Source organism: Mus musculus, chromosome 11 (assembly GCF_000001635.26).
Source record: "Mus musculus strain C57BL/6J chromosome 11, GRCm38.p6 C57BL/6J".
NCBI lineage: Eukaryota > Metazoa > Chordata > Mammalia > Rodentia > Muridae > Mus > Mus musculus.
Window position 1 is genome coordinate 114745517 of NC_000077.6, and position 12820 is coordinate 114758336.

General features: G+C 49.9%; 1 protein-coding gene across 5 annotated transcripts in view; it reads left to right on the forward strand.

Annotated features, from left to right (window-relative positions):
• Dnaic2 (dynein, axonemal, intermediate chain 2) overlaps positions 1 to 12373 on the forward strand; it is a 36549-nt gene extending 24176 nt beyond the window's left edge. For 3 of the 5 annotated variants that reach the window (XM_006533662.4, XM_006533661.2, XM_006533663.3), the window contains 5 exons: positions 4822 to 5045; positions 6270 to 6405; positions 7341 to 7487; positions 8719 to 8946; positions 11606 to 12366. In XM_006533662.4, coding sequence (XP_006533725.1) covers positions 4822 to 5045; positions 6270 to 6405; positions 7341 to 7487; positions 8719 to 8946; positions 11606 to 11755 — 885 coding nt within the window. In that variant the 3' untranslated portion in view covers positions 11756 to 12366. Of the gene's footprint in view, positions 1 to 4821; positions 5046 to 6269; positions 6406 to 7340; positions 7488 to 8718; positions 8947 to 11605 lie in introns of all 5 variants that reach the window. The other 2 variants (XM_006533660.3, NM_001034878.3) reach the window with 1 other exon arrangement.
• The last annotated feature ends 447 nt before the right edge of the window (positions 12374 to 12820 follow it).

Genomic DNA, 12820 nt, shown 5'->3' on the forward strand with positions numbered 1-12820 from the left:
GAGGAAGGAAAGAAGATCAGAGGAGCCAGGTGGAAAAGCAGAGCACAGACCCCGTTAGAACCAAGTCTCAACAGACAGGGAATGATAAAGAAACTCCCAAAGCCAGGAACGCAGATGCAGGCCTGTAATCCCAGCATATCTGAGCTGGAGGCAGGGAGATCAGGAGTTCAAAGTCATATGTAACAAGTTTGAGGTCCTGTTTTGTTTGGTTGTTGTTGTTTTTTTTTTAAGTCAAAACAAACAACAAAACAGAAAACAAGAAGCCAGAGAGAGCCTTTGTATTTGTACACAAATTTGACCTGAGTTTAATTCCTGGATGGAGCTATGGAAGGAAACTGACTCCGGGAAATTGTCCTCTGACTTCTACTTATATATAGTATGTCATAGTATTCATGGACACACACACACACACGGGGGGGACACAAGGGGGTTATGATGATCATGATGATGTTGATAATAAATAAAAATTTATTAACTCAAAATTGAAGCCAGAAGCAGAAAAATCACTGAAAATTCAAAACCGGCTGAGATCACAGAGAATTCCAGGCCAGCCAGGAGTACATAGCAAGACCATGTCTCAAACATACAAAAGCAAAGACCTATAAAAATAAAATAAGCTTAGAGTTTATCAGAGCAGTCTCAAGAGTGCGTCAGAAGCAGAAAATGGACGCTCTCCCCAAATCAAGGCAAGAAAATCTCTTTGCAGATGGGTCGTGGCTTAGGCTGGTCCCTCCTCTAAATAGCTGAGGCTCAAGCTTGGTGGCCCCACTCCTATGTCCTTGGCAGTGTCACTTATTTGGTTCATGGTCACATCATGCGTAGGACCTGGGGAGGCTCTGCCCTCACACCTGCCTCCAGCATCCCCAGCCACAGGCCAGAATTCACTTGCTGGAATGATGAGTGGGAAGGCAGCCACTCACCCCGAACTCAGGGCTTATCTGGGGGCGTTCAAGAAGACATTGTGCCCTGATGCTGCGATTTCTAGGCCACGTGCTGAATGTAATGTCCCCTCTTCTCCACAATGGTCCGTGAGTACACAAAGGTCCGTGAGTACACAGCCTTTGCCAGATGTCGGCAGCTGCCATGCTCCTGTTAGGCCGGGGTTTTGTCCCTGCCTCCCCACAAACGAGAAGAGTCCTGGTGACAGTAAGCTGAGGGCCCTGGCACTTGGCAAAGCTGGGACTTGAGCCCCAAGCTCTGATTCTGTGCCTACCCCATATGTCTGAGGCAAGCAGGCAGGGGGCTCTTCCTCGACCATTTATAGGTACACCGTGGCTGGCCTAATGGCTTGCTTCTCAGGGCCCCCCAAATTTGGTCTTTTTACTTCATACCCAGCCTTAGTAGCTCAGTATTCTCTCTCTCTCTCCTCTCTCTCTGTCTCTCTCTCTTTCTGTCTCTGTCTCTATCTCTGTCTCTGTGTGCTTCTCTCTTGTTACTGAATACTGAACCTGGGGTCAACCTTTCAACACTAAGCCACACCCCTAGGCTATGAATGAAACAAACCTCGAGGTTTGAAAGCTCATAAAATTATCACCTACTCCCTTAACCATTATTATTCATTGATTTTTAAAGATTTCTCTCTGTGTGTGTTCTGCTTGCATTTGTGTGTGCCACATGCAATCCTGGTACCTGGAGAGATCAGAAGAGAACACCCAGGAACTAGAATTACAGATGTTTGTGAATCACCATGTGATGTCAGGAGTCAAACCTGGCTCCTTGGCCAGAGCAACAAGTGCCAGCTCTGTAGGCCTGACAAACTGTTTGTTGTTTGTTTGTTTGTTTAAGACAGGGTTTCTCTGTGTAGCTCTGGCTGTCCTGGAACTCACTCTGTAGACCAGGCTGGCCTCAAACTCACATAGATCCTCCTGCCTCTGCCTCCCAAGTGCTGGGACCACCACCCAGCTTCCCTCTTAACTTTTTATTCTGGACAAGTCCCTTGTATCCCGGGCTGGCCTTGAATTTACTATTTTACCCAAAACAACCTCGATTTTTTAAAAATTACATTTTACATGTTTATTTTTGATGTGTGTGGTTGGAGACATGCTTGTCAAAGGACAAGTTGTCAGTTCTCTCCTTCCACTGTGCGCGTCTCAGGGATTGATCTCAGGCTGTCAAGCTTGACAGTTAGGGCCTTTACCCACTGAGCCACCTCCTAGACTCATGACCTTGAACTTCTGACTCCCCTGCCCCCACCATTTTTTACGTGCCAGGTCACAGGTGTTCGCCACCGAATCTGGGCTTAACCACTTTGAAGGGCAGTTCCGCAGTGCCCTGCCCACTCATAGCATTCTGTAGCCATCCCCACCACCTGGCTCCGGAATTTCCCCATCTTTCAAAGCTCTTTATTAAGACATGACATTTTTATTTACCTTCTGGTCAGAATAGAAAGAGCCTGGGAGGGAAGGAGCCCTGCCTCCCGTGTTACTGGCGAATATAATTTTACTTCCTCATAGCTGTGTGGGTTCTGCTGACTCGCGCTTTGACACGGTTCTTCCTCAAAGGATTCTGGTCATTCTTATGATTTCCAGAAAAGCTGGGCTTGGTGGTTTATGCCTTAATCCCAGCACTTCAGGCAGAGGCAAGCCTGTGAGTTCCAGGCTAGCCTGGTCTACAGAGCAAGTCTACAGGGCAGCCAAGGCTACATAGTGAGACCCTGTATCAAAAAGTAACCAAACCAAACCAACCAACCAACCAACCAACCAACCAAACAAAACCCCATCAAACCCCTTTGCCTTGCCCTCATTGTAACTGATTTTTCAAATGTTCAAAATGAACCGTAGGATCTCCTCCTCAAAAACTAGTTCTCTTGCCAGAACAAATATTATTCAAAATTGAAACACTGTACCAATGAGAAAAACAGGTCGGTGTCTTTCTCCCTGAGATCTTAGCAATTCTCATCACTCTCTCTAACTCTATGACCTTGCCTCCTTCAGGGACCTCTAAGGAGAAGGGTCATAGAGCAATCGTCTTCCTTCCTTCCTTTCTTCCTTCCTTCCTTCCTTCCTTCCTTCCTTCCTTCCTTCCTTCCTTCCTCCCTCCCTCCCTCCTTCCCTCCCTCCCTCCCTCCCTCCCTGTTTCCTCTCTCTCTCTCTCTCTCTCTCTCTCCCCCTTTTTGAAACAGGTAGTCTGGGGTGTCCTCTATGTATTCAAGGATAACCTTGAATTTCTAATCCTGCCTCCCCCTCCCCTCCTGACAACAGAATTTCAGCAATGCACAGCCATGCCTGTTTGTGTAGGGTTTGAACCCCGGTTTCCATGTCTACTAGACAAGCACCCTACCAACTGAGCTGTGGTCCTGCCCCTTCCTTATTTTGTTTTCACACTCTTATATATTTTTTATAATTTATCTTTGTGTGTGCATATGTGTGTGCGCACATGTGTGCGTGCATATGTACATGTGTATGAGCATGCATGTGTAGTGTACATGTGTATGTGTGTGCATGCACACAAGCATGCATGAGTGTGTGCTGTACTCTATGTATGTGTGCATGTGTGTATATGTGTGTGTCTGCAGGTGCAAGCATGCATGTGGGGTGTGTGTGTGTGTGTGTGTGTGTGTGTGTGTGTGTGTGTGTGTGTGATGAACCTGTGGAGGTCTCAGAGAGAATCTAGCTTGCAGAAGCTGGCTCTCTCCTTCCTCCTGGGTTCTGGGTACCAAGCTCAGGTTGTCAGTTTTGGTAGCAAGTGCTGTTGAGTCAGGTCTCCGGCCTTGCCACAGATGCTCACAGTAAGGTTTCTAGGCGGCAGGAGGAAGCACACCTGTAGTTCCCAGACCTGGGGGAGACAACTTGTGTCACTGGCCACCAGGTGGCTTCCTGAGGGCTGGCTGGCTACCTGTTCTAAGTTCACAGTGACAGCTTGAGCCAATTTCATTCTCCTGCCGGATATAGTTTCTGCACACTCAGGGAAACACTGTGTCCACTCTGGGCCTTGTTTATTCGATGTATAAACAAATATTCAAAATCCTTATGACAGCATTACCGGGGCTAGAGTGGTGGCTTAGTGTTTAAAGCACTTGCTATCCTTTAACTCCGGTGCTGTGGGAGAATGGAGACAAGAGGAGGATTGGGGCTTGCTGGCGGCCAGCCTATCAGAAAAGCAAGAATCCAAGTTCAGTGAGAGACACTGTTTCAAAGGAATGAGGCAGAGTGATAGCGGGAGACACCCAGTTTCTTCTGACTTCTGCGTACAAATGCATGCATGTACACACACACACAAACACACACCACATACACATGGACACACACAAATTACATATTCACACTGCCTATACATACTATACACACACTGCATGCACACATATGGACAAACACAAACACACACTGTACATATAAACTGTATACACACACATGGACACACCAAACACATACACACACACATGGACACACACACACTGCACACACACATGGGCATACGCCCAAACACACCCTGTTCACATAAACTGTGTACACACACTGCATACACACACACACACACACTGCACACACACACACGGACACACACACACAAACACACACTGTACATATAAACTGCATACACACACATGGACACACCAAACACACACATATGGACACATACACTGCATAGTATATATAGTAACACCTGTAGTAGGGTCCCCTGATGATCCTCTAGGGACCAGAAAAGCCAAGGATACCTTTATAAAGTGTGCCGGCCTCAAGAAAATTCCCAATGAGGCTGTGGAGTGGGATGGGACTCAGCCTGGACACAGCTGAAGCAGAAGTTCCCAGGCAGCCTGCTGGTCACGTGGGTCCAGCCTAGAGATGTTACCTCACGGACCTTCTTCTGTCTTCCTCTCCACAGCCAACCAAGTTCATGGTGGGCACCGAACAGGGCATCGTCATCTCCTGCAACCGCAAGGCCAAGACGCAAGCAGAGAAGATTGTTTGCACCTTTTATGGCCACCACGGCCCCATCTATGCCCTCCAGAGAAACCCCTTCTACCCAAAGAACTTTCTGACTGTTGGAGACTGGACAGCCCGCATCTGGTCTGAGGACAGTCGGGAGTCATCGATCATGTGGACCAAGTAAGGGGAGGGTTGCACAGGAGCAGAGTGTACGCAGGGGCCCACTTCAGAGGTGGACGTGGTGGGGGCTGCCGGATGCTTCCACTCAGCCCCAGGTGGGCATCTGGCTGTGTGAAGCCACTGACACCACACAGCAGGGGGTGGACACGGGGCAGCCCCCATACCAGGTTCTCAGGTTCTCAGTCTCCAGCATCCCATGCTGGATACGGCAGAGGAGCATATATTCCAGGGGGCATAATATTTCACCTACTTTTGACCAACCTTGAGGGATGAATCTACCTATCTCCCAGACAGGGTTTCTCTTTGTAGCCCTGGCTAGGCTTGAACTCAATTTATAGACTAGGCTGGCCTCGAACTCTCAGCAATCCGCTTGCCTCTGCCTCCCAAGTGCTGGGATTAGGTGTGGGCATCACCCTACCAAATAATTATTTATTATTTTATGTAAGTACACTGTCGCTGTCTTCAGACACACCAGAAGAAGGCATCAGATCTCATTATGGATGGTTGTGAGCCACCATGCGGGTGCTGGGATTTGAACTCAGGACCCCTGGAAGAGCAGCCAGTGCTCTTAACCGCTGAGCCATCTCTCCAGCCCCAAGGGATGACTTTTTGTTTGAGCTGGTAAGATGACTCACTGGGAGAAGGTGCTTGCTGCCTGGTGAGACAATCTGTGTTTGATCCCCAGAACTCTCTTGGGAGAAGGAGAGGACTGACACCTCCAAGTTAGCCTCTGACCTGGTCCACATGTGTGCTGTGGCATGCACGCACCCTCCCCCCCAACACACACACACACACATAAAAATGCATTTTAAAAATTATTAAACCAAGTTGTCCACCAAACCAACCTTTGGAAATCCAAATGAAGGCCAGGAGGAATTATAGCAAACGTCCATCTCAGGAAAAAAAAAAAAAAAAGAATCTTTGGACACGTCCTTCCTGGGACCCCACAGTGGATCCCAGTTCCATCAGGTCCGACACTGTGAGAAATACCAATGCCCAGCCCATGGGGAGAGCCACACCCCCAGATCCCTGTTAAGCTCGGCCTGGAAACCATCAGTGAGTGAGGCTGACTAGCAGACTAGCGGTCAGACCTGAGAAAGCTTCCTGTCCTGAAAGATTCAGAGACCTTGACCCCTAGGAGAGCCTCGGTGAGAGGAGCGTGATGGGCCCTCAAGCCTCTCTCTCCACCGCAGGATCCCTGATTCACTGCCCTGGCTCCTACAGGTACCACATGGCTTACCTCTCCGATGGAGCCTGGAGTCCTGTGAGACCAGCCGTTTTCTTCACCACCAAGATGGATGGGACCCTGGACATCTGGGACTTGGTGTTCAAGCAGTGTGACCCTGCCCTCAGCCTAAAGGTCATGTGTGTGGTCCCCCCACCCCACCTATACACCCTGGCCCTTGTGATCTGGGGTCCTTCCTGGATGGGCCCAGTGTGTGTATGTTTGTGTGTGTGTGTGTGTGTGTGTGTGTGTGTGTGTGTGTGTGTGTGTGTGTGTGTGACTGCTGCTCTTGGCTCTTAATATGTGCACCTGAATGGGGCCTCTCTGAATAGGCCTCTCTGCGTTTCTAGCAAGCTGTGCTCTGGCCTCGGGAGCATGGGTTTCTGTAGAAGCGAGGGACCTGGCGACCTGCAGCTGTGATGACTATAAGAATCACCTTAGGGAGTGTAAACAGAAGGGAAGGGCTGGGGGTTCCAGGCAGTGGTAGAGTTCTGGCTTAGCTTTCAAGTCTAAGCTCCACACCCAGCACCACAAGAAACAAGTTTCATCAGCTGGTAGGACACTTGCCTAGCATGCACAAGGCCCTGGGTCCTATCACCACAACTGTATATACCAGGCGTGGTGCTGCAGCAGCCGGATCAGAAGTTCAAGGTCACCTCTGTCTAGGTAGTAAGTTCAAGACCAACGTGGGCTACATGAGACCCAGACTCAAACGACAACAACAAAACAGGAGGGAATTTAAAAGAAGTAAACATTCTCTCCCCCTCTCCAATTGTATATTTCTCAGATCCCTATATTCAGGTTCTCCGTGGCTACCCCATCAGCCGATATTAGCAACTTGTAGCTGAGAAACGCTGGCTGGGGACATGGGAGACCAGGGAGTCAGAGATCCGTAAGATGATGCAGCTAGGTCAACATTAGGGCTAGGGACCAAGGGTGACCTTCATTCACAGTGGAAGGGTGTGTCACTGGGGGATGGGGTGGGGTGTTCCAATAGGGCCAAATAATAGGATATGTGTGACTCCGGTTTTCTTCCCCACTCTACCTGGTTCTGCTGGCTCCTTCAACAGGTGTGTGATGACCCACTCTTCTGCCTCCGGGTTCAGGACAACGGGTGTCTCATCGCGTGTGGCTCCGAGCTCGGGACGACCACTCTGCTGGAGGTCTCCAGCAGTCTCTCCACTCTGCAGAGGAATGAGAAGAACATAGCTTCTTCCGTGAGTGCCAGGGAGAGACCTACTATGTACACGACCTGACCCGCGCCGGCTGGTCATATAGAGACCGAGTTAGGGAAAATGGGTTGCTGTTACAGGGGAGGGCAGCATGGGGTCCCCAAGCTGTCAGATCTGCCCTTGCTCATTTGCTTACATCCAGTAGTGCTGGCAGGGTCGCCTCGGCACGCCCAGGCTGTAAATCAGTTTGATGGAGTAAAAAAGTGAGACTTTTTGGCAGCAGAGCCTCTCAGTTGAAAGCTTAGCAGCCACACATAAAGAAATCACATGGACGTGATAAGAGGGGCACTGAGAGCCACCACTACCCCTCTCCCCACCCTGGAACATAATCCCCAGCAGCACAGGGGTTGGAGGGGGGGTGGGGGGACACTGGCACTGAAGTTCCTAGTACTGAGGGTGGGATAGCATCCTGGCTGTTCCTGAGGCTGGGCCTCACATCCAAGCTGGGGTCTAGGATCACCATATTGTCTTAACCCCAGAGGGCATTCTCCACTGTAGCCTGTGTCCAGGGCTCCTTGGAACAGAGTAACTCAGTGGCCTTGCTCTGGGTTGGCCTTGATTAATGCATGGTCAGTGATCACCTTGGATTTCAGATTCCCAGCCTTTGCCTGGGACTCGCTGGGTTGTTGGCTTGTGCCACCACACCCCATTTACATTTGGGGATCTCTGCTAGGCAGGCACTCCAATAGCTGTCCTGGATCTCTAGCCCTGTGTGCAAGTGTGTATCTGTTTGTTTTGAGGCAGGATCTTGCTTTGCAGTCTTAGTCTGTCCTATGTGGAACAGATTGGCCTTGAAATCACAAGAGCTCCACCCATCTCTGCCTCCTGAGTACAGGACTTATAGGCCTAATGCCACCATATCTGGCTTAGATGTCTCCCCCTCCCCCCCATGCATGACAATTTATTTCAGTTAGGTTCATTTGCATACAAATACCTGAAGGCAAATGTTAAAAGTTTGCATCACTGGAGATGTACTTTCAGAGATAAATGGACTTTGGATGTACGAGTATGTGCTGGCTTACTTTTAATTTCATAGAAACTTGTTTAATACACAATGAATCTCTCATCTCTGGCATAGATTCTCCTGCACAGGTATTGCTAAGTAGTCCAGGCTGGCCTCAAACTTGCGACCCATGTCCATAGAAGCCCAGACCATGCTGGGGTTTCTAGCTATGCCCCACTTCCCCTGCCACCAGCTTGTCCCTGTCTGCTCCAGATATTTGAACGTGAAACCCGGCGGGAAAAGATCCTGGAGGCCAGGCACCGTGAGATGCGACTGAAGGAGAAAGGCAAGGTGGAGGGCAAAGAGGATGACCAGAAGGAGGAGGAGGCAGCCCTGGACCTTGATGAGCTAGTTGGCAAAGCAGAGGAGGAGTTCTTTGAAGTCATCTTCTCAGAGCTGAAGAGGAAGGAGGCAGAGGCCTTGAAGAAGAAACCGAAGCCTGTAAGCACCTCGGCAGGGGCACGGGGACTGGGGTCTGGGAAGCAGCCATGAGGCCTGAGTTCTGCCCAACATCTGACCTCCTGGGTAACCTTGAGCCAATAGTTTTCTGGGATGGATCTTGACTGGCCACTGATAAGAGGAAAGACTCACTGCTATCTTCTGAAGAAATTCGTCTCCCATGAGGCATCAGGTTCTTTGAGGGCCTATGCTCCATGCCTTGTGGTATGTTCCTCCCCACCATGGTAGGCTCATCTTCAACATGTATGGAGGCCCGCCCACCCCCTGCTGCCTCCGACATTAGGAATGTGGCCTTTGACTGCTCCTCTGCCCCTGGCCCCAGTTCACAAGCATGTTCTACCTGGGACAAGCATTTTCTGCCTGTGCCACCCTGCCTCGCGCTCTTCTTCTCAGCTCCTCAGCTGCCACCTGGAAAGTGAAGCAGAGGCTGTAAAAAATGGTGCCTGGTTCCCTTCTGGGGACAGAGAGAAAAAGTATCTTCCCCATCATCTGCAACATTGTCCTTAGGGGTCCATCTGCAACATTGTCCTTAGGGGTCCATCTGCAACATAGTCCTTAGGGGTCCATCTGCAACATTGTCCTTAGGGGTCCAGTCAGGCAAACCATGAAGCCAGGCTATGTTCTGCTGAGCAAGACTGGTTGTGTCATGGGGTCCAAGGCCAGAATGAAAGTATGGGACCCTTGCTTAAAAAGCATTTGGAGGAGGGGGTGGAGAGATAGCTTGGAGGTTAAAGCACTGGTTGCTCTTCTAGAGGACCCCAGACAATTTTGATAACTCCACTCAAGTTCCAGGGGATCGAATGCTTTCTTCAGGCCTCTGTGAGCACCAGGCATGCATATGGTATTCTGACATACCTGCAAGCAAAACACACATACATATTTAAAACAAACAAACAAATAGAAAGGTTTTAATGGAGCCAACAAGACAGCTTACTGCATAAAGGCACTTAATACCAAACCTGATAGGCTTTTAATTGCTGGGGACCCATGTGGTGGAGGAAGGAGAGAACCAACGCCCACAAGTTGTCTTCTGACCACCACTCTCAGGTCCTGTGCTTTGATCACATGTGTGCACATGCGCATGCACACACACACACACACACTAAATGAATACATTTAGGAACTATTTAGAGGAGCTTGGGATTTAGTTCATCTGATAGACTGCTTGCTGCTTGCCATGCATTCATAAAGCCTAGGTTTCATGTTCAACATCAAACCATGAACCAGGTGGGCTCATGCACACCTGTCATAGATCCAGGCAGAAGGGGTGATGTATACATGAGGAAGTGTCAGATCCCCTCTGGAGGATGGAGTTAGAGGTGTTTATGAGCCATCTAACATGGGTGCTAGGAACGGAATACAGACTCTACACAAGGACAGTGAGTGATTTAACCACCAGCTCTCTGGGCCTTCCCCGCCCCCTTCTGCCTAGTGATACTTTGTTTCCCTTCTGTTGCTTGCGGACAGGGAGTGATTTTGTGATATAGTTTGTATTTGGGGAGCACTTGACCGAGACCCACTTTTGTGAGGGGGAAGGGTAGCCCCCATTCATAGCACAGGCTGGACTAGAGTTCTGATGTCTGGCCTGAATCCCCAGGCTTTTTCCATCTGTCACTCCCAGCCCAGCAGTCCTGCAGAAGGCAAAGATTAAAATACCATGTGGCTGACAGGCACGCGCTCGGCAGTGTCCTAAACCCTGAAGTCCTCCCCTTGCAAAATCTAAATGTCCTAGGTGAAGCTGAGCTGCAGAGACTATTCAAGTTCACGGACTCAGCCCCTCTCCTGCCCACCCCATACCTTCTCCTCTCTTATTCCTTGCAGTTAGCCTGAAATTTGGGGGTGGGGGGGAGGATCATAGAACATCACTCCAAAGCCAGAAAGAGTAATTCATTGCTATAAAAACCTAAGCACTGGGGCTGGTGAGATGGCTCAGTAGGTAAGAGCACCCGGCTGCTCTTCCGAAGGTCCAGAGTTCAAATCCCAGCAACCACATGGTGGCTCACAACCATCCGTAACAAGATCTGACTCCCTCTTCTGGTGTGTCTGAAGACAGCTACAATGTACTTACATATAATAATAAATAAATCTTTAAAAAAAAAAAAAAAAACCTAAGCACTGTGTAGCTCCCAAGCAAAAAAGTCTAAAATTTGAGGCCAGCCTCTGTTATATTGCAAGAGTCAGTCTCATAAGAAGGAAAGAAATGGAAAGATGAGGAGAGAGCAAGAAAGAAAGGAAGGGAGGGAGGAAGGGAGGGAGGAAGGAAGGAAGGAAGGAAGGAAGGAAGGAAGGAAGGAAGGAAGACAGGCCACTCCTCAGGATGAAGGTTGTCCTCTACACATTATCTCCCTTCACCCTTCTCTCTCTAAGCCCTGCCCCTCAAGCTGTCATACAAGGTGCCCCAGATGGGGCAAGCTCAAGGTCACCCACTCCAACAATGGCAGAAACCTGGCTATTAGATCCCCAACATCTTGTTGCTTTCCCCATCCAGTGACTCTGAAAACATGTCGGGACAGCTTGGAATGGACACTCTAGGCTCCCAGCAGCTCCCTGCTGTTGGCCTTGGTTAGGGGTGGGGGACGGGGGGGCGGGAGAGGGAAATAGGGAGGGCCTCCCCTCACCAGCATTTCTGTTTTTGCTTCAGAGGAAAAAATCAAGTGTCAAGGTGGAAGCCGAAGAGGAAGTGGAAGAAAATGTTGGAGAGGAGGAAGAAGCAGGTGGCATAATAGGTATAGATGCAGTTGAAGACATGAGTGAAGAAGCAGGTGAAGAGCAAGAGGATGTGCCCACCTAGGGCAGCCTCTGCCCACGGCACTGTCCCTTCGTGCTCACGGCTTGGACTTCCACTTGATACCGTCTCATCTGAAAAGCGAAAAGTTGAGTTTCCTTCTTCAATAATTATTGGTGGGGACAGATCAGGGACAAGTCACTGGCCCACACTGGGCCAAGCCCCGAATGCACCCTTCTTTAGGGTGGGAAGGGGTAGGGCTTGTCTCTCTGCTAACTCCCCCGGCCTCGGCAACCCTGAGGCGAACTCAGATTCAGGGCACACACACAGCCTTAAGTCAGACTTTAGATGGGACCCTAGATTCTGCTTATTATGGGTTATCCAATGAGTAGTTACCAAGGCCTTTTTCCAGAAGCTTCCAGAGCTCAGCTGAGCTCACCTCTGCCCCACAGGGGCCTCTGGAGCGCCTGCACAGGGGCAAGCTTCTCTCTCTCTCTTTGTCCATCTGTAAAACCTTCCCAAGCAACCCCCCAGGGGGCATCTTGACCTATGGTCACACGGTGGGGGGCGGGGCGCCCCCAAGTGTGGAGAGTAGGTAGGTAGGATGAACTGGACTCTCCCTGTACACACGTGGTTTTTATTGCTTTGCTTCTTATAACATTAAATCAGTGATAACACCCATCAGTACTTGTCATGTGTGCCATGCTCAGGGCCTCTCACTGATCTTGTATCATCTTTGCCAAGTTCCTGGACTGTTTGTGCTTGAAAAGGCCTTCTTTCACTGACGGGGGAAGTCGAGGTTCTGGGAGAGTTACCTGGTCGCAGCTGGTAAGGCATGGGGCAGGGACAGGAGCTTCAGGTAGTTGAAGGTGGGCTAGGGGACTACGCAGAGTCCTTTCTGGGTAGGTACCGGGTTGGGCCCCAAAGCTGTGGCTCCATATAGTAGTAGGGTAGGGTGGAGGGACCTCAGAGACAACTCAGTACACGTACAAGTCCCGGAGTGTCATGGATTCTGTGGCTGTCAGCAGAGACTTAAAGTGCCTGCCAGGAATGGTGGTGTTTCAATCCCAGCATGGAGGAGGCAGAGGCAGGTGGATCTCTGTGAGTTTGAGGCCAGCCTGGTCTACAAAG